Source organism: Mesoplodon densirostris, chromosome 14 (genome assembly GCF_025265405.1).
Source record: "Mesoplodon densirostris isolate mMesDen1 chromosome 14, mMesDen1 primary haplotype, whole genome shotgun sequence".
Lineage (NCBI taxonomy): Eukaryota > Metazoa > Chordata > Mammalia > Artiodactyla > Ziphiidae > Mesoplodon > Mesoplodon densirostris.
In genome coordinates this window covers 51,748,675-51,771,845 of record NC_082674.1, presented here as the reverse complement: position 1 = coordinate 51,771,845, position 23,171 = coordinate 51,748,675, and the positions used below count along the sequence as shown (strand labels likewise).

The window sequence follows — 23,171 nt, the reverse complement described above, 5'->3', positions numbered from 1 at the left end:
GTATGTTTTCTAATTCTTCACATCCTCTGTTTGAACGTGCACCCGGCCCCTCCACTGTAGTCTAGGTATTCTATGTAATATCTAAATATGCAGAGTGGTACCTTAATCCAAGAAAACTGTGGAGCCACTTGCAGTGACTTTTATACATTGTCCCAGATGAAGTTCTAATTCTCAAAAAGCAGAATTGGTTTAAGTTGTTGCAGGTCCTTCTGGGAATGAGGTATATGGGATATAAATAAAGTCAAAGTGTACTGCACTCTAAAATATTTCACTGGTTAAAACATTGAGATGAATTCTTCCCCTTTAAGTATTTTATGTATTTCTAAAACAGAAAATATGCAGTTATGACTGGAAATAGCTATAATATTGTACATGCAGAGTTTAATATCTCAGTAGTGTAATTTATAATTATAACCTATTCTGATTTCTTTTCAAATATTAGGTGTCCTAGTTGCCTATGAAGGCTTGCCACTTCATCTTGCACTGTTCCCCAAACTTTGGACTGAGCTATGCCAGACTCAGGTAAAGAAAATGAGTTTTAGATGACCTGGTCTTTCATCTCATCCGACCACATGGTCGGTAATTTTAGGGACACTGGGTTGAAAACTGGCTGGAAATTGGGGGTGTTTTAGAATCTTGGTAGGTAAAATACTATTAATGGAAATAACTATTAAGCAATTGGCATCGAGTTGCCCTTTGGAGTTTTTTATATCTAATATTTGTATCACAAAGGGTATTTCAGACAAGCTGTTTATATAGTAAAGTTTCTCATTTAAAGGCCAATATAAACAGTTGTGGTAGAAGTCTGAAACAGGGAGATATTAGGGCAAGAAGGCATAAGCCACTTCTTGTGCTCCTTCGCCTCCCCCATCTATTTCTTCTCCCCTCCACCATTCCAAAAGCTCTAGCAGAAACCATTTCAGCATTCTGTCCTTTACCTCTTGCTTATCTGTTACCTCAGAGCAGTTTTTTAAGTCTGATGCACTTATTTTCTTATCAGCAATCTCATTGAGAACAGAAAGCACTATACCCTTCCTACCTTAAGTCCAAGAGCCAACCCCTTAAAATAAATGCTTGTTAAATTGTGGAGGGAGATTGGTGGGGAGAGGGGAAGAAATCAGATTGATCCTAAGGTTTGGCTCATTCCTTGGATCAGACATAAGGAATCCCCCCTCTCTTCAGGCACTGAAAAAACTATTGGTCTCTTGCCTGAGTGCATCTGCCCATTCCCAGAAGATGAGTTGATTAATTCCTTTGGCATAAACCTTTACCCACATTTAGCATCTGGAATACTTTTTGAGTCTGGCCCAGTCTCCTGCCCAGGCAGTTGTGCTCTGGATACTCTCCTAATGGATGTGTGTGTCACATGATACTGTAATAGTTGCTTCTGTGCCTCCTTGTCCCAAACCATGAATTCATCTTTATTCCTAAAGAAATTTCATTTTGTTTTCTATACTAGGAATCTTTGATAGGCTAGTATACTTTAATCATACGGTTTAGTACTTAGTAAACATTCAAAAAACAACTTGCTGGTTGACTTCTGAGCTGAGTGGTTTATTCAGTAATTTGCAACAAATCTCTTGCTTTTCCCCGCACCCACCCCCTTGGCCACTTGCTGCTCTCTTTTCATTCTTCTTGATTTAGGTAGTTGCTTTTTTTGGTTTCTGTACTCTGCCACTGCCTATTGCTTTATCTGCTTCTGCACTGTACTACTCTCTTGACTTTTTTCCCCACAGAATTCATCACCCCCAAAACTTCCCTTAAAGTCAAACCATCTAAGGCTTCCAATGCCCCTACCAGCCCTATAGAAGCATCTGTGTTGTGCAAGAAATATAGGCAGCAGGCAGAGACTACAACCAGTAGAATAAGGCAGGTTTTCCTGACACCAAGGATCTGAAGACCTGAGTGCTGGTCCTTCTTGACTCCTAATTTCTTGGGTGACCTTGAGCAGTTTACTTACCACAGTGCTTACTCTAATAAAATATATAAGTATATAGATGTACATATTATCTAAACTTTGTCCTATTTTTAAAAAATAGTCCATTTTTCTTCCATATAAATGATCTATTATTAAAACACACATAAATAATCTAGGGAATATATTTACTGAAAGACATACTACTTGTGTTTAAGAGCCATGACCATTTGAAAACAGGAAAACCAAATTTTAGTACAATTTCCATATTTTGGGACCCACTAATTCTCTGTGTGACATGATTAGGAAAAGAGGTGTGCTGTTTACCTTTGTGATGTTTATGGGGCAGAAGGGTGTTTACCAAATTACTATTGTTACTAAGATTACATAGTGAAAGTTTTAACTCACTTTAGGGAGCAAATCTAATTCTTAAAATTTGTCTTTTCTCTATGGGTCATTTGGTTATCTATTAATTTTCCTCGAAAACATCATCCTATTTGTTAGTCTTATTTGTCGAGTCCTTATTAACTCTTAATGCTAGATAATGAAGCTGCATTTCTTATAAAAACATACTTGTTCAGTTTTGCCATTCAGACTTCTTACAAGTCTCTTCTTCTGTCACCCATTTAAGTCCAAGTTAGTAATATTTTAATTTATTGGGAGGACAGTTGCTGGGACTGAAAATTCAGTAGACCGAAGTAAAAATGGCATTTCTGGGAATTCCCTGGTGATCCAGTGGTTAGTACTCTGTACTTTCACTGCTGAGGGCCCGGGTCGGGGAACTAAAGATCCCGCAAGCTGCAGCCAAAAAAAAAAAAAAAAAAGTGGCTTTTCCAGTAGGATGTGAAATGACTTCGGATATATATCATGAGCAGTGTATTTAAGATTTGCAGTTATTTCAGTGCTCAAACAATCAGTGCTTCTTTTCCCCACTTCAGTCGGCTATGTCAAAAAACTGCATCAAGCTTTTGTGTGAAGATCCCGTTTTCGCAGAATATATAAAATGTATCCTAATGGATGAAAGAACTTTCCTGAACAACAACATTGTCTACACATTCATGACACACTTTCTTCTAAAGGTATGTCACAAGTTGGAAACTCAGCGTGTTACTTCCAGTTAGTTAGTGATTGTGCTTTCATTGTGTTGGTCTTTTGGAGATTTTTCTTATTCATCTTTTTCAGGTTCAAGGTCAGGTGTTTTCTGAAGCAAACTGTGCCAATTTGATCAGCACCCTTATTACAAACTTGATAAATCAGTATCAGAACCTGCAGTCTGATTTCACCAACAGAGTTGAAATTTCCAAAGCAAGTGCTGCCTTAAATGGGGTAAGAACTATGCAAGGGAATAGTCATGTACTAAAGAACTTTCCTTAAATCAACTCTAAATTTGGCCTTTGTATGATTTTACTATATACATAACTTTATTATTCAAGCTCTGGAAGTCACATATGATGAAAAAACTAACCAAATAAAAATGTGTTCACTCTGCCTTTTATGTATGTAGCACACACTTTCTGTTACCTTAGAAGACATGAGCTAATGTCATTAAATGCTAAGGGCAATGACCACTAAGGGGAGACATTCCCTTTATCTCTCTACTTTCTCACATTTTTTGAAATGTTACCTGTGATGTTTCTGTTAGTGCCTGCGACTCATAAGTAACTGAAAGATTAGTCATCTGAATATAAAGCCAGTTAAAACTAGGGAATTGGTTGCCTTCTATATAGACTCCCACGAAAGCCATGTCATGGAATAATGAAACACCCTGGAAACATGTGCTTGCACAGGTCCAGCAGCAGCCTCCCAAGTAACAAAATGCTTAGATGCCAGAACGGATTATGAGCTAAGTGAGGAAGACCTTATGACATCCACCAGAAACCAAGTAAAACTAATTCCTAGATTAATGAGGCCTAAATTGCTCATGGATCATTCAGGGTTTGCTTTTTAAATTCCTGTGTAATTCCCCCCCCCCCCCCGCCTTCCATTTTCAGAACACACTATTTGGGTCTTCAGCCAGACTTAATTAGTGGTGTGGTGCATAATAATGGTATTAGTGACCTAGAACCAATGAAATACAATAGTAGTATCAAAACACTGGCTTTCTAGTTTTAACGTTCTTCTAAAAATACCAGAGGAACCAGGATGGATTCCTGGAAAAGTAAACATGTGCATTTAAACTGTTAACGGTTGTAATGCTGGCTTTGGAATTTGAAGTGTTCCTGTCTGGATTTCTGTAGGACTTGCGGGCACTTGCTTTGCTCCTGTCGGTACACACTCCCAAACAATTAAACCCAGCTCTAATTCCTACTCTGCAAGAGCTTTTAAGCAAATGCAGGACTTGTCTGCAGCAGAGAAACTCACTCCAAGAGCAAGAAGCCAAAGAAAGAAAAACTAAAGGTTAGCTTTATGGACTAATAAAATATTGACTTTAGGGTGGGAGAAGGGAAGAATTGACTTTACAATAGCTGTGTGAGCCTCCTGAATATAAATGCTAAAAAACAGAATTTCCACAACCACCCCCCAGTATGACCCTAATGACCTTTCAGGGAATTTGTTCTGATGTTCCTTTTCACAGATGATGAAGGGGCAACTCCTGTTAAAAGAAGGCGCGTTAGCAGTGACGAGGAGCACACTGTAGACAGCTGCATCAGTGACGTGAAGACAGACACCAGGGAGGTCCTGACCCCAACTAGCACTTCAGACAATGAGACAAGAGACTCCTCAATTATCGACCCAGGAACTGAGCAAGATCTTCCTTCCCCTGAAAATAGTTCTGTTAAAGAATACCGAATGGAAGTTCCATCTTCGTTTTCAGAAGACACGTCAAATATCAGGTCACAGCATGCAGAAGAACAGCCCAACAATGTTAGATTTGAAGACTGTAAAGAATTTAAAGACCTCCACTGTTCCAAGGATTCTAACCTTGCTGAGGACGAATCCGAGTTCCCTTCGACTTCTCTCTCTGCAGTTCTGTCTGACTTGGCTGACTTGAGAAGCTGTGACGGTCAAGCTTTGCCCTCCCAGGACCCTGAGGCTGCTTTATCACTCAGCTGTGGCCATTCCAGAGGACTCTTTAGTCACATGCAGCAGCACGACATTTTAGATACCCTGTGTAGGACCATTGAATCTACAATCCATGTGGTCACGAGGATATCTGGCAAAGGAAACCAAGCTGCTTCTTGACATTAGATGTAGCATGTCTACTTTTAAGGTCACCCCTCACCCCCAATGCTGTTTGTATAAGTAAGTTTTGCTTATTTCTGTTTTTGTGCTTCAGTTTGTCCAGTGCTCTCTGCTTGAATGGCAAGATAGATTTATAGGCTTAATTCTTGGTCAGGCAGAACTTCAGATGAAAAAATTTGCATCTTCAGTATACTTTCTAAAGGGCAATCAGATAATGAATATGTTTTATGTAATTAAGAGTTCACTGTAGTGGCTTTCACTTAATATGGCTGTCTGGGAGGAACAGGGTTCCCTGGCCCTGTACAATGTAATGTAAACTTAACAGCATTTTTACTGTGTATAATATGGTGTCCTCTGTGCCAGTTTTGTACCTTATAATAGAGGCAGGTTGCCTCCGATCGCTGTGGTTCTTATTATCAAAATTAAGTTTACTTGTATACGGAACAACCACAAGAAATTTGATTCTGTAAAGAATCCTCTTTAGCTGTGGCCTGGCAGTATATAAATGGTGCTTTATTTAACAGAATACCTGTGGAGGAAATAAAGCACACTTGATGTAAAAATAATTGTTTTATTTTTATTGACATGACTGATTGCTATTCTGTGCACTTAATTAAACTGATTGTGATGACTTTTTATTTGTTTACATACCTTGCTTCAAGTCTTCTCAGATGAAAGTAATGAGAAAACTGAATGGGAGAACATACTTACTTACTTATCCATTGTATTCTATTTCATTAGAAGTATAGTGGCAGTCCAAAAAGTACCTTTTTCCATAGACTTGTCAATCCTCACCGCCCTGAAGTGCATAACTGCTGCAGGGAGAAGCCTAACAATACAGCCAGCTCGCCCTCGCTTCAGCATGCTTCTGAATGCAACGTGCCACTGTTTCACGACCTAAGAGCTACACACCTTAAAAACCCTGAAGTAAAATAAAGGAATGGTATTAACATGCCATTTATTTTTTGTCTTCTTGAACTAAAATTACAGCTAAAACAGCAAGCTTGCTAGGACAAGCTTTAGCTTGGGACACTTCAACTATCTGCACTCAGGGACTCAATCTATTCCCAGAGGAGCATCTATGGGAGGTAAAATACCTAATTTCACATTGCTTGCTTTTAACTCAGTGCAGAGTCTAGTCATAGTAAAGATTCAAACAATGCTTTCAATTCTAAGTTCATGGATTTCATCCAATATAGATTAAGAGTATTTGTTCTCTTTTTTTAAAGGAATGACAGAGGGAAGAGGTGAACGTTACACTTTTTCTGCTTACAAAAAGTAATGCCCTTATAAAATCTTCTAACTAACTCAACCATTTAGGGTGATCAGCTGCAGTAAACCTTGTATTTCTTCAAAATGCTGCTTCTGCCAACAGAATTTCATGTTCTCTTCTTCACAGACAGGAACTCCTTTACAGTCCAATTGTAATTGCGTCTGCCCTAGAGTAGGCACAAAATTCAGTGCAACTATTGCATAATGTTCTGGAAGAAAAAAAGGAAAGCTTATTACTGCATTATGAAAAGAAAAATTTATCCATACAGTACCACTATTTGATTTTTTTCATAGTAGGGGGAAAAAAAAAACTTGAGTGTTTTTGGACTTAAAAGGTGCTAATAACATACCTTCTGGCCAGTTCCTACATCTCCATTTCATGACGATCTTTTTATTTGTTAACTGAAAACAAAGGGAAAATTCCACTGAAAACATCTTTTAAAACTTCATACAATACTACAACAAACACCAAATCCTCTCATGAAAGCCCCTATGTACGAGAAGTGATCAGTGAACAACGTCCACTCCCATCTTCCCGTTTATATGCCAGCACCACTGAGAATTCATTGTCCCCAGTGCCAAAGTGTAACGGCAGTAACATCAAGGACAGAAGCGTGACGACCAATGCAGAGCTGATGTCAACGGCAAGGCAACTGACATTTGGCAACACACACCCTAGTGGCAGAAACCTGAAACTTCTAGACCAAGAGTTGGGAGGAATTATACTTGTGTCTTCTAAAATCATAAACATTGCACAATTACTGTGAAACTAAAGCTTCAGCTTTTAGTATATATAACATTTTTTATTTTCCCTGTAACCAACTTTATAAAGTGGTCAAGTTTCTGTGAACTCAGATAAAAACCAAAGCACATTAAAAAAAAAAGGCATGAATAAAAGCAATATCAACAGAAGTCAGTCCCAGCTTAACTTTCCTTTAACCTATTAAGATTACTTACCAGTTCTACATATTCACCAGTGATGTTCCCATCAAACATTTGGAATTTCCTTCCCTTTTCAGCTTCTAATACAGCAGGAGATTTAGAAAATTTTTGCACCAACTAACCAAGCAAAACATACAACAGACATGTTATTCTGGCATATGCTATCATGTTTTTAACCTAAATGTAAAGTACTAATATAACAGTTACTGTGCTTTGTGTTTGTTTGTGAATACATAGCTTTTAATTATAGCTTTCTCTTTCCCTCTCTTTCAGAGGAAGAAAGCTCAGTAAATTGCTCCAAACCCCTCAATGCTGATAAATTCCCCCCAAATGCCCATCATTTACCCCCCTCAAATCTTTAGGATAACTTCCCCGCCTCAACCTATCCTAAAGATTTCTAGATCTCTTCAATCAGAAAAACACGGCCATGCAGGAAACCAAGAACCAGCTTCAGTTCTTAGTGGTATAGGTGTATTTTCTCCCAGTGTCAGCATTTCAGATCCTGGCTTGAGATGTGACTTACATCTTTCACAGTGAAGATTCTGTACAGCTGCTCGATAGCTGTGTCAAACAGTTCCGTCATGTGCAGTGCCACAGTGGGAATCCTTACACCCAATGCCACTGGAGAGGAGGCCTGAATCTCAAAAGGTTCCAAAGCATAATTATTAGCATGACAAGAGGTTCAAAAAATTCAGTCTTCCAGTCTTAGTAAAACACCAAAATGTCCCGCACACTATCCCTTCCACTAAAAGCCTTTTCAGCACCACCAATCCTACCTAGTCTTTATTTTGGAAACAGCTCAGTGCTCCCTAGCTCTGTTCCACTCCCAGGCTATGGCTTCACAGCCCAAATCCTACTTGGATATGTAAATATGACACAGGGAGCATAAAGATAAGCAGGTGAAAGATACCAGCACTTAAGGCCAAAGGGTGTCAATTCCCCATCACCAGATTCCAAGAACAGGACCTAAAACCTCCCAATCCTCCATATGTCTGGAGAGAAGTTTCTTCCATTGTGGTATGTGACCTCAAAGCCACCTGCTGTTATTTGTTGCCTACCGAAACAACACTGCCTTTACAACAGTCTTGAACTAAATTTTATCCCACAAAAAGGATCCCTTCCATCAAGGATGAAAGTCTCATTTCATCATTTCCCCCAAAATGGCAAGGGATGCAAAGGTGGATTAACTGGCCCATCTCAATATCCTTCATAGTTCTCCATCATCACAAGGCTGTTTAGAGCTTTGAAGCCTTCTCATTAAGCACTTCTTTTCTCCCCCTCTCTACATGTCTGCCACCAGAGATCATACCTGCAAGGTAGTCTCACTCAGTTTCCTTTTAACAGTCAATTCCTGGGTTGCCATAGCTTTGGTTGGTAAAATCATTCCCATTGTAAATTCTACAAAGAAAACGTATGAGAAATGGTTTTAATAAAGAACTTTTTCCTTTTCAGCACAAATAGTAAGGCAGAAAACTGAAAACAGGATATAAGAATATAAAGGAACTGATATTTGTAAAAAGAATTCCTACAGCATTTTGAGAATTTCAAGACCATTCTATATTTTTTACATATAAAACTAATCATTAACCTGAGTTCCATGGCAACAAATGCCTTTTATCCTTTTTATCAAATGCCTCACTTTTATCTAGTTCTTGATAAAACAGCATAATTTCCAAATGTTGTTTTCCAAAAAGCTCCATTTTATACACCTAACTACTAATAGCTTTATGGCCTTCACTTACTGTCAAAGCCAGACACTTGGCTTATTGCTTCACCATCACTTCACAAAGCTTGGCCTCACAGTATTCAAGCCCGTGGGCCAGCAGCGTGTGTGATCTCGTAGGAAAAGTGTAAACCCCAAACCCATCTATGTCAATGCCTAGATACTCAGCAGAATCCAAGGATGGGGTGCAGACATACAAGCCCTGCTGGCTATTTTACCTGGCAGGTAACTTCTCTAATTTAGGGAAGAAGACAATAACCTCAATTCCACACAGTGAAGGGATTAAATAAGTCTCAACTACACCTGTAATAGCTGCAGTCACTTTCGTTCACTCATTCAACAAAAATAAAGCACCTACTACATGCTAGGCATTGTGCTAGATGCTGGAGATAATAGCAGTGAACAAGACAGGCTCCTTCCATGCCTTCATGGAGCTTACAGTCTAGCAGAGAAGACAGACATTAAACAAATAATTATAAAAACTGATAAAATAATTATTCCAGAAAACTATCAACAATTCTGTAGGCAAAATGGTTCACGCTGTGTAAAATACTGATAATCACTAATTATGGTCTAACTCATGACTAGCTCTCAACCTCCAGACTACAATTTATCCTGCGGCATACAGAATTGTTTCTAGAGCTTTGGACATCAGCCTAACCTGGGAATCCAGACCACAGTGCAGAGCATTATTTGGGTAAATGGAAAAGGGCCCCTCTAGTTCACAAGGGATGCCTTCTTTACCCGTCTTAAGTGCCTTCAGGTAATCTCCAAGGGCTTCCCTGACCTTGGCGGTGCCTGCAGTTTTCATAAGATCCTTCAGTATATTCCCATCTCCTTTCTTTTTACTCACGTTCACCTACAAATCAGAAAAATACAAACCTAAGAAAAATCTGGTTTGACGTAATCTTACAATTCTGGGACATATGGATGAGGGAACTGTGATGGTGAGGAAAGGGAAAGAAGTGGATGTAAGAGACGTGACAGGTTTTCTTCATATAGTTTGAGAAGATGTAAGGGGTTTTTAATCAAGGGTCCATTGACCTGGTTGGTGGCCAAATCTTGAACGGACTTCGTAGAATGGGAACCCCCCAATTTGCGTACGTTTTATGTGTATATATATTATATCAATGATGTAGTCCATGGCTTTCACAGGGTCTAGAAATGCGCTGTCTAGTATGGTAGCCGCTTAGCCACATGTGGCTACTGAGCACTTGCAATGCGGCTGGTATGATTTGAGATGTGCTGTTAAGTGTAAAATAATATACACCAGACTTTGCAGACTTAGTACCAAAAAAGAATGTAAAATAACCTCATTAATATCTTTGATACTAATTACATGTTAAAATGATATTTTTATATTTTGGGTAAAGTAAAAAGTATTAAAACTAATTTCATCTGTTTCTTTTAAATTTTTTAACATGGCTGCTAGAAAATTTTAAGTTCCTTATGTGGCTTGCATTATATTTCTATTGAACAGCGCTCATCTAGAACCCCAAAGCCAGTGTAATTAGGAAAACCAAGTTCCAAATAGCCTGGTCTTGGGCTACATTTTTTTGTCAGGGAGGAGAGTTGGGAAAGGGAGAGGAGGGAGAGGAAAGAAAAGAGGGAAGGATGGAAGGAATGGACAGGAGGAGAGAGGGGGAGACAGGGAGAGGAAAGCGTCAAAATGCTGCTCTGGGGATGCCTCTGTAGTAGTCTCAGAACGAAGAGGTGTTGGTTTGAAATATCTAGTGTCCCTGTGATTCAGCTGAGTTGGGCCTACTCCCAGGCCCCAGTTCTAATCTGAAGAGTTTGTTCTGTAATACTATTGTACCACAGGCTGAATCTAAAAGACGAGTTTAATATGCTGCTGAAACACTTCTCAGCTGTTGGATCTGAATACAGCAAAGTGAAATCACAGCCCGAGGGCAGCAAACACACATCTGAAGCTATGTCCGAGACAGCCCCACTTTTACGGCCTTTTATAACCTTTAAGAAAGGCAACTCATAGCGGCTCAGTGTAACTTAGTTTTTATATCTTGAAGGCCTTCACACTGAATACATTCACAAATCAAAAAAGACCCTGTATCAAACTAACTTCATTTGGAAAATATAGCTGCTGTACAAATGGTCTCGCCCCAAAACCAAGCTTTTGGCTGAAAGAGGGCACTAACTGTAAACCAAGCATGGGAGTTACACAGGCTCTATCTCCCAAGACAACCAGAAGAGCCAGTCAAAAGCAACACACACTAATCTACTAAAAAACATGGTATAACCAAGGGAGATCACAGCGAAAAGCTGAGAATTTTCACTATTGAAGGGAAAGAGCAACTATGCAGAGGAGAAGCAGCAAAATCCCATTCACCAAGCTGTGCAAAACACCTGAGCACTTTCCAGTATGTACACTGTCACGCGTATCTGAAAGGTGAATTAACCCAGTGTCACAGATGAGGAGGCCACGGGGGGTGCAGTCACCTGCCTGGGCCCGACTCCTGGTCCACGGGGGTCTAGGACTTCCCCAGTGTGCTCTTCCTCCTGCACCCCTCTCCCACCCCACGCTGCGCCCAGGTACAGCTATCCTCCTCAGCAAACGAGCCCTCACTGCTCGCCAAAACTACCGCACAAGCACCACACAGTCCGATTAACAGTTTTTCAAATGCCCAACATGTCTAACAGAAACTTGATTAAAAAAAAAAAAGAAGAAACTCCACCAGATACCTCACCTCAGTGTCATCTACTTCATTTTCTTCAGACAGGTTGGGTATTTCAATCAACCCCTTGTGCTTCGCACCAGATTCTTTAATTATACCTAAAATGAGCAAAATATGTTCCTCAATTACAAAGTAACAGCCAGTTTATGTAAACCTGCCCTGCCTAACTGAACAGCCCACCCTCCTCACAGGGCACCGCCACCGTGGGGACGAGGCAGGCCAAGCCTTCCCCACCACACACGCACCCAAATCAACCCTGCTCCCCTGGCCCACATCACAGGTAAGCACCCTAGGAAGGCGGGGGTAAGAACCTGGCAAGTAAAGTGCACACACGATCAGGGGCCACGTGGAAGCACGGGACTGGAGTAAACAGCTCTGTTAACCAATGTTTCTTCTTTCATCCCCCAATATTCTTTACCAAGGCAAAGCAGGATAAAGGTCTGTCTTGAAGAGGAGTCACAAAAGGGATAGGAAGGCAAAAAGGGACAATGAGTTCTGATCACAGAAAAAGTGAGGGGAGGGAGGTGTGGCCTGGGGAAGTTTGTGTGGACTCTATGCAGCTGATTTCTTTCAAGACCAGAGTGTTGACTTCAATGATGACATCAAGATGGTGACAGGTTATTCCCGACTTCAGTCCCCCTCACAAAAAGACCAACTAGCTGCTATCCATGGACAAGACACCACTGTGAAAATCCCAAAACCCAGAGGTGAGGCTGAACACTCTCCTGGACCAGAGGCAGAAAAGGACTGCATTAGAAGGGTATGAGGAGTGGTTTAACACTCTGACCAAACTGCCCCTCTGCCAGGCCAACAGAGAACCACACTGAGAGGGCCCCACTGCAGTTTTTCCAGCAGGAAAAGAGGGCAGAAGGTGGACATGCAGGTCCCCCGGCACTGTTGGATGCTTCCTGGGAGGGCCACTGGGGTCTCGACTCATGGAGACCACTGAGAATCAGATAGGGATGGAGAAGGGGGCAGGGCTTTCAGCAACCAGTGCTCAAATCTGGATGGGCCATGTTCCTGCTTGCAGCAGTACATGAGCAGAGCTCAGCTGGCAATTCTGCCTGATTTGGGTCCCCAGGCAACAGGCCAAAGCCAGCTGTGGAGCCCATTCTACCGCCCTGCAAATTCATAGCTCCACTCAATTGCTGAGTGTAGCTTCCCATGCTGCCCATCCAGGAAGCCCGACCAGAGGATGTGGGCAGCCTTGGAGCCCATCCAAATAGCCCCACTTGGGCAGGGAGCCAAGCCAGCAGCCCTGCCCAACTATTGAGCATAGCCTCTAGCCCTGCGTAACCAAGGGGCCTGAACAGTGACCCCAAGCAGCCTCAGAACCCAGCCTACAGCCCTGCCCAATTGCTTAACACAGCTTGTGGCCTTGTCCAGAGGAAGAGCCCAGCAGAGACCCCACCCCACAGAGAACAGTCTCTAGCCTCCCCAACTGCGGGATACAGCTGGAAGCCCCTCCTGACCAGAGAGCACAGCCTGCAACCTTGTTCAACAGCTGAGTATACTCAGCACCCTATGGATGCTGAAGCCAGGCCTGCAGACCTTCCCAACTTCAAGGCACAATCTGTGTCCCACGCGGTCACAGAACACAGCCTGAGGCAAGGTCCTACCATGAAACCCTGCCTGCAGCCCTGCCTGAACACAGAGTCCAACCAGCAGCAACACCTCGTCAGGGATCATAGCCTGAGACCCCACTCAACCAGCAGCAATGGCAGAGCCCAGTCCATAACCCTGCCCAATCATAGAGTCCAACCAGTGGCACCACCCTGCCAGGGAACACAGCCAGTGTTCCACAGACTGGAATCAAGGGTAACTGCAGAGCCCAGCTAATGGCCCCATGTAACCATGGAGCACAGCCAGCAACCCTGCCTAGTCAGGGAGCCCACTCAGCAGCCCTGCTTAAACATGGAGCCCAGTCGACTCACCCGACCACAAAGCCCAGCTACTGGTAATCCCCTACCCTGACCTCAGAGCACACTCAACTGGAGAGCCTGACAGCAAGCCCTGCCTGCCCATGGACACTACTAGTTGACACATCCAATAACCCAAGTTGAATGGTGAAGGTTTTTCCCTGACAAAGCAAACCTGTAAAACATGGAAGAAGAGACCACTTACTTATACACACAGACACCAGTGCAAGGAATCAAGGCTCAAGAAAAATCAGGTAAACATAACACCACCAAAAGAACCAAATAAAGCTCTAAAAACTGACCCAAAGAAATGGAGATGTATGAACTATATGACCAGGAATTCAGAATAAACCTCTTAAAGAATTTAGTGAACTATAAGAACACACAGACAGGGCCTCCCTGGTGGCGCAAGTGGTTGAGAGTCCGCCTGCCGATGCAGGGGATACGGGTTCGTGCCCCGGTCTGGGAGGATCCCATATGCCACGGAGCGGCTGGGCCCGTGAGCCATGGCCGCTGAGCCTGCGCGTCCGGAGCCTGCGCGTCCGGAGCCTGTGCTCCGCAACGGGGGAGGCCACAACAGTGAGAGGCCCGCATACCGCAAAAAAAAAAAAAAAAAAAAAAAAAAAAAGAACACACAGACAACTAAATGAAATTAGGAAAATGCATGAACAAAATAAGTTCAAAGAAGAAACAGAAATCATTAAAAAAAACAAGGACAGCAAAATTCCTGGAGCTAAAGAATACAATGACTGTACTGAAGAATTCAATAGAGAGCTTCAACAGCTAACCTGACCTAGTAGAAGAAAACAGTTAGTAAACTAAAAGATGGGTTATTTGAAATTGTCCAGTCAGAGAAACAAAAAAGAAAAAAAAGAATGAAAAAGAGTGAAGAAACGGAGAGAGGGGGAAGATGGCGGAAGAGTAAGACACGGAGATGACCTTCCTCCCCACAGATACGTCAGAAATACATCTACACATGGAACAACTCCTACAGAACACCTACTGAACGCTGGCAGAAGACCTCAGACCTCCCAAAAGGTAAGAAACTCCCCACGTACCTGGGTAGGGCAAAAGAAAAAAGAAAAAACAGAGACAAAAGGTTAGGGACGGGACCTGTACCAGTGGGAGGGAGCTGTGAAGGAGGAAAGGTTTCCACACACTAGGAAGCCCCTTCGCAGGCGGAGATTGCGGGTGGCGGAGTGGGGAAGCTTTGGAGCCGCGAGGAGAGCGCAGCAACAGGGGTGCGGAGGGCAAAGCGGAGAGATTCCCGCACAGAGAATCGGTGCCGACCAGCACTAACCAGCCCGAGAGGCTTGTCTGCTCACCCGCCGGGGTGGGCGGAGCTGGGAGCTGAGGCTCGGGCTTCGGTCGGAGAGCAGGGAGAGGACTGGGGCTGGCGGCGTGAACACAGCCGGAAGGGGGCTAGTGCATCACAGCTAGCTGCTAGGGAGCCGGGAAAAAGTCTGGAGCTCCCGAAGAGGCAAGAGGCTTTTTCTTGCCTCTTTGTTTCCTGGTGCGCGAGGAGAGAGCATTAAGAGCGCTGCTTAAAGGAGCTCCAGAGACGGGCGCGAGCCGCGGCTATCAGCGCGGACCCCAGAGACGGGCATGAGACGCTAAGGCTGCTGCTGCCGCCACCAAGAAGCCTGTGTGCGAGCACAGGTCACTATCCACACCCCCCTTCCGGGGAGCCTGTGCAGCCCGCCACTGCCAGGGTCCTGGGATCCAGGGACAACTTCCCCGGGAGAACGCACGGCACGCCTCAGGCTGGTACAACGTCACGCCGGCCTCTGCCGCCGCAGGCTCGCCCCGCATTCTGTACCCCTCCCTCCCCCCGCCTGAGTGAGCCAGAGCCCCCAAATCAGCGGCTCCTTTAACCCTGGCCTGTCTGAGCGAAGAACAGACGCCCTCCGGCGACCTACATGCAGAGGCAGGGCCAGGTCCAAAGCTGAACCCCGGGAGCTGTGAGAGCAAAGAAGACACAGGGAAATCTCTCTGTGCAGCCTCGGAGGCAGCGGATTAAAGCTCCACGGGTCCGCTTGATGTGCCCTGCGTCTGTGGAGTGCATGAATGGACAGCGAATCATCCCAAATTGAGGAGGTGGACTTTGAGGGCAATATTTATTATTTTTTCCCCTTTTCCTCTTTTTGTGAGTGTGTATGTGTATGCTTCTGTGTGAGATTTTGTCTGTATAGCTTTGCTTTCACCATTTGTCCTAGGGTTCTATCCGTCCGTTCTTTTTTTTTACTTTTTAAAAAAAGTTTTTTCTTAATAATTATTTTTTATTTTAATAACTTTATTTTATTTTACCTTTATTTTATTTTATTTTATCCTCTTTCTTTCTTTCTACTTTTTCTCCCTTTTATTCTGAGCCGTGTGGATGAAAGGCTCTTGGTGCTGCAGCCAGCAGTCAGTGCTGTGCCTCTGAAGTGGGAGAGCCAACTTCAAGACACTGGTCCACAAGAGACCTCCCAGCTCCATGTAATAACAAATGGCGAAAATCTCCCAGATATCTCCATCTCAACACCAACACCCAGCTTCACTCAACGACCAGCAAGCTACAGTGCTGGACACCCTATGCCAAACAACTAGCAAGACAGGAACACAACCCCACCCATTAGCAGAGAGGCTGCCTAAAATCATAATAAGGCCACAGACACCCCAAAACACACCACCGGACATGGACCTGCCCACCAGAAAGACAAGATCCAGCCTCATCCACCAGAACACAGGCACTAGTCCCCTCCACCAGGAAGCCTACACAACCCACTGAACCTACTTTAGCCACTAGGGACAGTCACCAAAAACAACGGGAACTACGAACCTGAAGCCTGCAAAAAGGAGACCCCAAACACAGTAAAATAAGCAAAATGAGAAGACAGAAAAACAGCAGATAAAGGAGCAAGATAAAAACCCACCAGACCTAACAAATGAAGAGGAAATAGGCAGTCTACCTGAAAAAGAATTCAGAATACTGATAGTAAAGATGATCCAAAATCTTGGAAATAGAATAGAGAAAATGCAAGAAACATTTAACAAGGACCTAGAAGAACTAAAGATGAAACAAGCAACAATGAACAACACAAAAAATGAAATTAAAAATACTCCAGAAGGGATCAATAGCAGAATACCTGAGGTAGAAGAACGGATAAGTGACCTGGAAGATAAAATAGTGGAAATAACTACTGCAGAGCAGTATAAAGAAAAAAGAATGAAAAGAACTGATGACAGTCTCAGAGACCTCTGAGACAACATTAAACGCACCAATATTCGAATTATAGGGGTTCCAGAAGAAGAAGAGAAAAAGGGACTGAGAAAATATTTGACAGATTATAGTTGAAAACTTCCCTAATATGGGAAAGGAAATAATTAATCAAGTCCAGGAAGCACAGAGAGTCCCATACAGGATAAATCCAAGGAGAAACATGCCAAGAAACATATTAATCAAACTGTCAAAAATTAAATACAAAGAAAACATATTAAAAGCAGCAAGGGGAAAACAACAAATAACACACAAGGGAATCCCCATAAGGTTAACAGCTGATCTTTCAGCAGAAACTCTGCAAGCCAGAAGGGATTGGCAGGACATATTTAAAGTGATGAAGGAGAAAAACCTACAACCAAGGTTACTCTACCCAGCAATGATCTCATTCAGATTTGATGGAGAAATTAAAACCTTTACAGACAAGCAAAAGCTGAGAGAGTTCAGCACCACCAAACCACCGTTAAAACAAATGTTAAAGGAACTTCTCTAGGCAAGAAACACAAGAGAAGGAAAAGACCTATAATAACAAACCCAAAACAATTAAGAAAATGGGAATAGGAACATACATATCGATAACTACCTTAAATGTAAATGGATTAAATGCTCCCACCAAAAGGCACAGACTGGCTGAATGGATACAAAAACAAGACCCATATATATGCTGTCTACAAGAGACCCACTTCAGACCTAGAGACACATACAGACTGAGAGTGAAGAGATGGAAAAAGATATTCCATGCAAATGGAAATCAAAAGAAAACTGGAGTAGCAATTCTTATATCAGACAAAAGAGACTTTAAAATAAAGACTATTAGAAGAGACAAAGAAGGACACTACATAATGATCAAGGGATCAATCCAAGGAGAAGATATAACAATTGTAAATATTTATGCACCTAATATAGGAGCACCTCAATACATAAGGCAAATACTAACAGCCATAAAAGGGGAAATCGACAGTAACACACTCATAGTAGGGGACTTTAACACCCCACTTTCACCAATGGACAGATCATCCAAAATGAAAATAAATAAGGAAACACAAGCTTTAAATGATACATTAAACAAGATGGACTTAATTGATATTTATAGGACATTCCATCCAAAAACAACAGAATACACATTTTTCTCAAGTGCTCATGGAACATTCTCCAGGATAGATCATATCTTGGATCACAAATCAAGCCTTGGTAAATTTAAGAAAATTGAAATTGTATCAAGTATCTTTTCCAACCACAACGCTATGAGACTAGACATCAATTCCAGGAAAAGATCTGTAAAAAATACAAACACATGGAGGCTAAACAATACACTACTTAATAACGAAGTGATCACTGAAGAAATCAAAGAGGAAATAAAAAAATACCCAGAAACAAATGACAATGGAGACACGACGACCCAAAACCTATGGGATGCAGCAAAAGCAGTTCTAAGAGGGAAGTTTATAGCAATACAATGCCACTTAAGAAACAGGAAACATCTTGAATAAACAACCTGACCTTGCACCTAAATCAATTAGAGAAAGAAGAACAAAAAACCCCCAAAGTTAGCAGAAGGAAAGAAATCATAAAGATCACATCAGAAATAAATGAAAAACAAATGAAGGAAACGATAGCAAAGATCAATAAAACTAAAAGCTGGTTCTTTGAGAAGATAAACAAAATTGATAAACCATTAGCCAGACTCATCAAGAAAAAAAGGGAGAAGACTCAAATCAATAGAATTAGAAATGAAAAAGGAGAAGTAACAACTGACACTGCAGAAATACAAAAGATCATGAGAGATTACTACAAGAAACTCTATGCCAATAAAATGGACAACCTGGAAGAAATGGACAAATTCTTAGAAATGCACAACCTGCCAAGACTGAATCAGGAAGAAATAGAAAATATGAACAGACCAATCACAAGCACTGAAATTGAAACTGTGATTAAAAATCTTCCAACAAACAAGCCCAGGACCAGATGGCTTCACAGGCGAATTCTATCAAACATTTAGAGAAGAGCTAACACCTATCCTTCTCAAACTCTTCCAAAATATAGCAGAGGGAGGAACACGCCCAAACTCATTCTACGAGGCCACCATCACCTTGATACCAAAACCAGACAAGGATGTCACAAAGAAAGAAAACTACAAGCCAATATCACTGATGAACACAGATGCAAAAATCCTCAACAAAATACTAGCAAACAGAATCCAACAGCACATTAAAAGGATCATACACCATGATCAAGTGGGGTTTATTCCAGGAATGCAAGGATTCTTCAATATATGCAAATCAATCAACGTGATACACCATATTAACAAGTTGAAGGAGGAAAACCATATGATCATCTCAATAGATGCAGAGAAAGCTTTCGACAAAATTCAACACCCATTTATGATAAAAACCCTGCAGAAAGTAGGCATAGAGGGAACGTTCCTCAACATAATCAAGGCCATATATGACAAACACACAGCTAACGTCGTCCTCAATGGTGAAAAAGTGAAACCATTTCCACTAAGATCAGGAACAAGACAAGGTTGCCCACTCTCACCACTCTTATTCAACATAGTTCTGGAAGTTTTAGCCACAGAAATCAGAGAAGAAAAGGAAATAAAAGGAATCCAAATCGGGAAAGAAGAAGTAAAGCTGTCACTGTTTGCAGATGACATGATACTCTACATAGAGAATCCTAAAGATGCTACCAGAAAACTACTAGAGCTAATCAATGAATTTGGTAAAGTAGCAGGATACAAAATTAATGCACAGAAATCTCTGGCATTCTTATACACTAATGATGAAAAATCTGAAAGTGAAATCAAGAAAACACTCCCATTTACCACTGCAACAAAAAGAATAAAATATCTAGGAATAAACCTACCTAAGGAGACAAAAGACCTGTATGCAGAAAATTATAAGACACTGATGAAAGAAATTAAAGATGATACAAATAGATGGAGAGATATACCATGTTCTTGGATTGGAAGAATCAATATTGTGAAAATGACTCTACTACCCAAAGCAATCTACAGATTCAATGCAATCCCTATCAAACTACCATTGGCATTTTTCACAGAACTAGAACAAAAAATTTCACAATTTGTATGGAAACACAAAAGACCCCGAATAGCCAAAGCAATCTTGAGAACAAAAAATGGAGCTGGAGGAATCAGGCTCCCTGACTTCAGACTATACTACAAAGCTACAGTAATCAAGACAGTATGGTACTGGCACAAAAACAAAGATAGATCAATGGAACAGGATAGAAAGCCCAGAGATAAACCCACGCACATATGGTCACCTTATCTTTGATAAAGGAGGCAGGAATGTACAATGGAGAAAGGACAGCCTCTTCAATAAGTGGTGCTGGGAAAACTGGACAGGAACATGTAAAAGTATGAGATTAGATCACTCCCTAACACCATACACAAAAATAAGCTCAAAATGGATTAAAGACCTAAATGTAAGGCCAGAAACTATCAAACTCTTAGAGGAAAACATAGGCAGAACACTCTATGACATAAATCACAGCAAGATCCTTTTGGACCCACCTCCTAGAGAAATGGAAATAAAATCAAAGATAAACAAATGGGACCTAATGAAACTTCAAAGCTTTTGCACAGCAAAAGAAACCATAAACAAGACCAAAAGACAACCCTCAGAATGGGAGAAAATATTTGCGAATGAAGCAACTGACAAAGGATTAATCTCCAAAATTTACAAGCAGCTCATGCAGCTCAATAACAAAAAAACAAACAACCCAATCAAAAAGGGCAGAAGACTTAAATAGACATTTCTCCAAAGAAGATATACAGACTGCCAACAAACACCTGAAAGAACGCTCAACATCATTAATCATTAGAGAAATGCAAATCAAAACTACAATGAGATATCATCTCACACCAGTCAGAATGGCCATCATCAAAAAATCTAGAAACAATAAATGCTGGAGAGGGTGTGGAGAAAAGGGAACACTCTTGCACTGCTGGTGGGAATTGAATTGGTACAGCCACTATGGAGAACAGTATGGAGGTTCCTTAAAAAACTACAAATAGAGCTACCATATGATCCAGCAATCCCACTACTAGGCATATACCCTGAGAAAAACATAATTCAAAAGAGACATGTACCAAAATGTTCATTGCAGCTCTATTCACAATAGCCCGGAGCTGGAAACAACCTAAGTGTCCATCATCGGATGAATGGATCAAGAAGATGTGGCACATATATACAATGGAATATTACTCAGCCATAAAAAGAAACGAAACTGAGCTATTTGTAATGAGGTGGATAGACCTAGAGTCTGTCATACAGAGTGAAGTAAGTCAGAAAGAGAAAGACAAATACCGTATGCTAACACATATTTACGGAATTAAAAAAAAAATGTCATGAAGAACCTAGGGGTAAAACGGGAATAAAGACACAGACCTACTTGAGAATGGACTTGAGGATATGGGGAGGGGGAAGGGTAAGCTGTGACAAAGCGAAAGAGAGGCATGGACATATATACACTACCAAACGTAAGGTAGATAGAGAGTGGGAAGCAGCCGCAGAGCACAGGGAGATCAGCTCGGTGCTTTGTGACCGCCTGGAGGGGTGGGATGGGGAGGGTGGGAGGGAGGGAGATGCATGAGGGAAGGGATGTGGGAACAGATGTATATGTATGACTGATTCACTTTGTTATAAAGCAGAAACTAATAAAAAAATAAAATAAAATAAAATAAAATAAAATAAAAAGAAGATGTGGCACATATATACAATGGAATATTACTTAGCCATAAAAAGAAATGAAATTGAGCTATTTGTAATGAGGTGGATGGACCCACAGTCTGTCATACAGAGTGAAGTAAGTCAGAAAGAGAAAGACAAATACCATATGCTAACACATATATATGGAATTTAAGAAAAAAAAATGTCATGAAGAACCTAGGGGTAAAACGGGAATAAAGACACAGACCTAAAAAAAAAAAAAAAAAAAAAGACACAGACCTACTTGAGAATGGACTTGAGGATATGGGGAGGGGGAAGGGTAAGCTGTGACAAAGCAAGAGAGAGGCATGGACATATATACACTACTAAACGTAAGGTAGATAGTTAGTGGGAAGCAGCCGCATAGCACAGGCAGATCAGATCAGTGCTTTGTGACCGCCTGGAGGGGTGGGATAGGGAGGGTGGGAGGGAGGGAGACACAAGAGGGAAGGGATATGGGAACAGATGTATATGTATAACTGATTCACTTTGTTATAAAGCAGAAAACTAACACACCATTGTAAAGCAATTATACTCCAATAAAGATGCAAAAAAAAAAAAGAGTGAAGAAACAATATGGATGTCATGTGATACCATCAAATGAAATAACACATGCATTATGGAAGTCCCAGAAGGAGAAGAAAAAGAAAGGGACAGAAAGTCTATTTAAAACAATAATGGTTGAAAATTTCCCAAACCTGAGAAGAGAAATGGACATCCAGATTCATAAGGCCCAAAGGACCCGCAGATAGGTTGAACTCAAAAAAGGCTGCACCAAGACACATTACAGTTAAATTGTCAAAAATCAAAAACAAAAAGAATTTTGAAAGCAGCAAGAGAAAAGCGACTCTTCACATACAAGGGAGCTTCATAAGGCTACAGGTGGATTTCTCAACAGAAACTTGACAGGCCAGCAGTGGGATGATATACTCAAAATACTGAAAGAAACAATATGTCATCCAAGAATACTATACCCAGCAAAGCTGTCCTTCAGAAGTAAAAGAAAGATAGAGACTTGCCCAAACAAACAAAACCTGAGGGGGCTCAATGTCACTAAACCTGCCTTATAAGAAATGCTAAAGGACATTCTTCAAGCTGAAATAAAAGGATGCTAGTTAGCATCATAAAAACATATGAATGGGGCTTCCCTGGTGGCGCAGTGGTTGAGAGTCCGCCTGCTGATGCAGGGGACACAAGTTCATGCCCCGGTCTGGGAAGATCCCACATGCCGCGGAGCGGCTGGGCCCGTGAGCCATGGTCGCTAAGCCTGCGCGTCTGGAGCCTGTGCTCCGCAACGGGAGAGGCCTGCATACCACACACACACAAAAAAAACATATGAATGTGTAAAACTCACTGGTAATGGTACATATACAAAGTCAGATGATCTAATATTGCAATGGTGGTGTGTAATTCTCTTACAACTCTACATTAAAAGTTAAAAAACAAATGAATTTAAAATAACCATAACTATGAGAATTTGTTATTGGATACACAATGTAAAAATATGTAAATTGTAACATCAATAACCTAAA

The 23,171-nt window shown here is 41.5% G+C and overlaps 2 protein-coding genes across 6 annotated transcripts in view; one reads left to right on the top strand and one right to left on the bottom strand.

Annotated features, from left to right (window-relative positions):
• Positions 1–5,664, top strand: part of USP34 (ubiquitin specific peptidase 34) — a 243,180-nt gene extending 237,516 nt beyond the window's left edge. For 3 of the 4 annotated variants that reach the window (XM_060117859.1, XM_060117858.1, XM_060117861.1), the window contains 5 exons: positions 443–522; positions 2,854–2,994; positions 3,098–3,241; positions 4,153–4,312; positions 4,491–5,664. In XM_060117859.1, the coding sequence (XP_059973842.1) occupies positions 443–522; positions 2,854–2,994; positions 3,098–3,241; positions 4,153–4,312; positions 4,491–5,098 (1,133 nt within the window). In that variant the 3' untranslated portion in view covers positions 5,099–5,664. The remainder of the gene's footprint in view (positions 1–442; positions 523–2,853; positions 2,995–3,097; positions 3,242–4,152; positions 4,313–4,490) is intronic. The other variant, XM_060117860.1, reaches the window with a different exon arrangement.
• Positions 5,665–5,687: 23 nt separating this feature from the next.
• LOC132502059 (activator of 90 kDa heat shock protein ATPase homolog 2) overlaps positions 5,688–23,171 on the bottom strand; it is a 29,566-nt gene continuing 12,082 nt past the window's right edge. Inside the window, exons 3-10 of one of the 2 annotated variants that reach the window (XM_060117862.1) lie at positions 11,741–11,826; positions 9,780–9,894; positions 8,622–8,710; positions 7,836–7,952; positions 7,328–7,429; positions 6,721–6,772; positions 6,439–6,579; positions 5,688–6,020 (exon numbers count right to left, since the gene is read on the bottom strand). In XM_060117862.1, coding sequence (XP_059973845.1) covers positions 5,989–6,020; positions 6,439–6,579; positions 6,721–6,772; positions 7,328–7,429; positions 7,836–7,952; positions 8,622–8,710; positions 9,780–9,894; positions 11,741–11,826 — 734 coding nt within the window. In that variant the 3' untranslated portion in view covers positions 5,688–5,988. Of the gene's footprint in view, positions 6,580–6,720; positions 6,773–7,327; positions 7,430–7,835; positions 7,953–8,621; positions 8,711–9,779; positions 9,895–11,740; positions 11,827–23,171 lie in introns of both variants that reach the window. The other variant, XM_060117863.1, reaches the window with a different exon arrangement.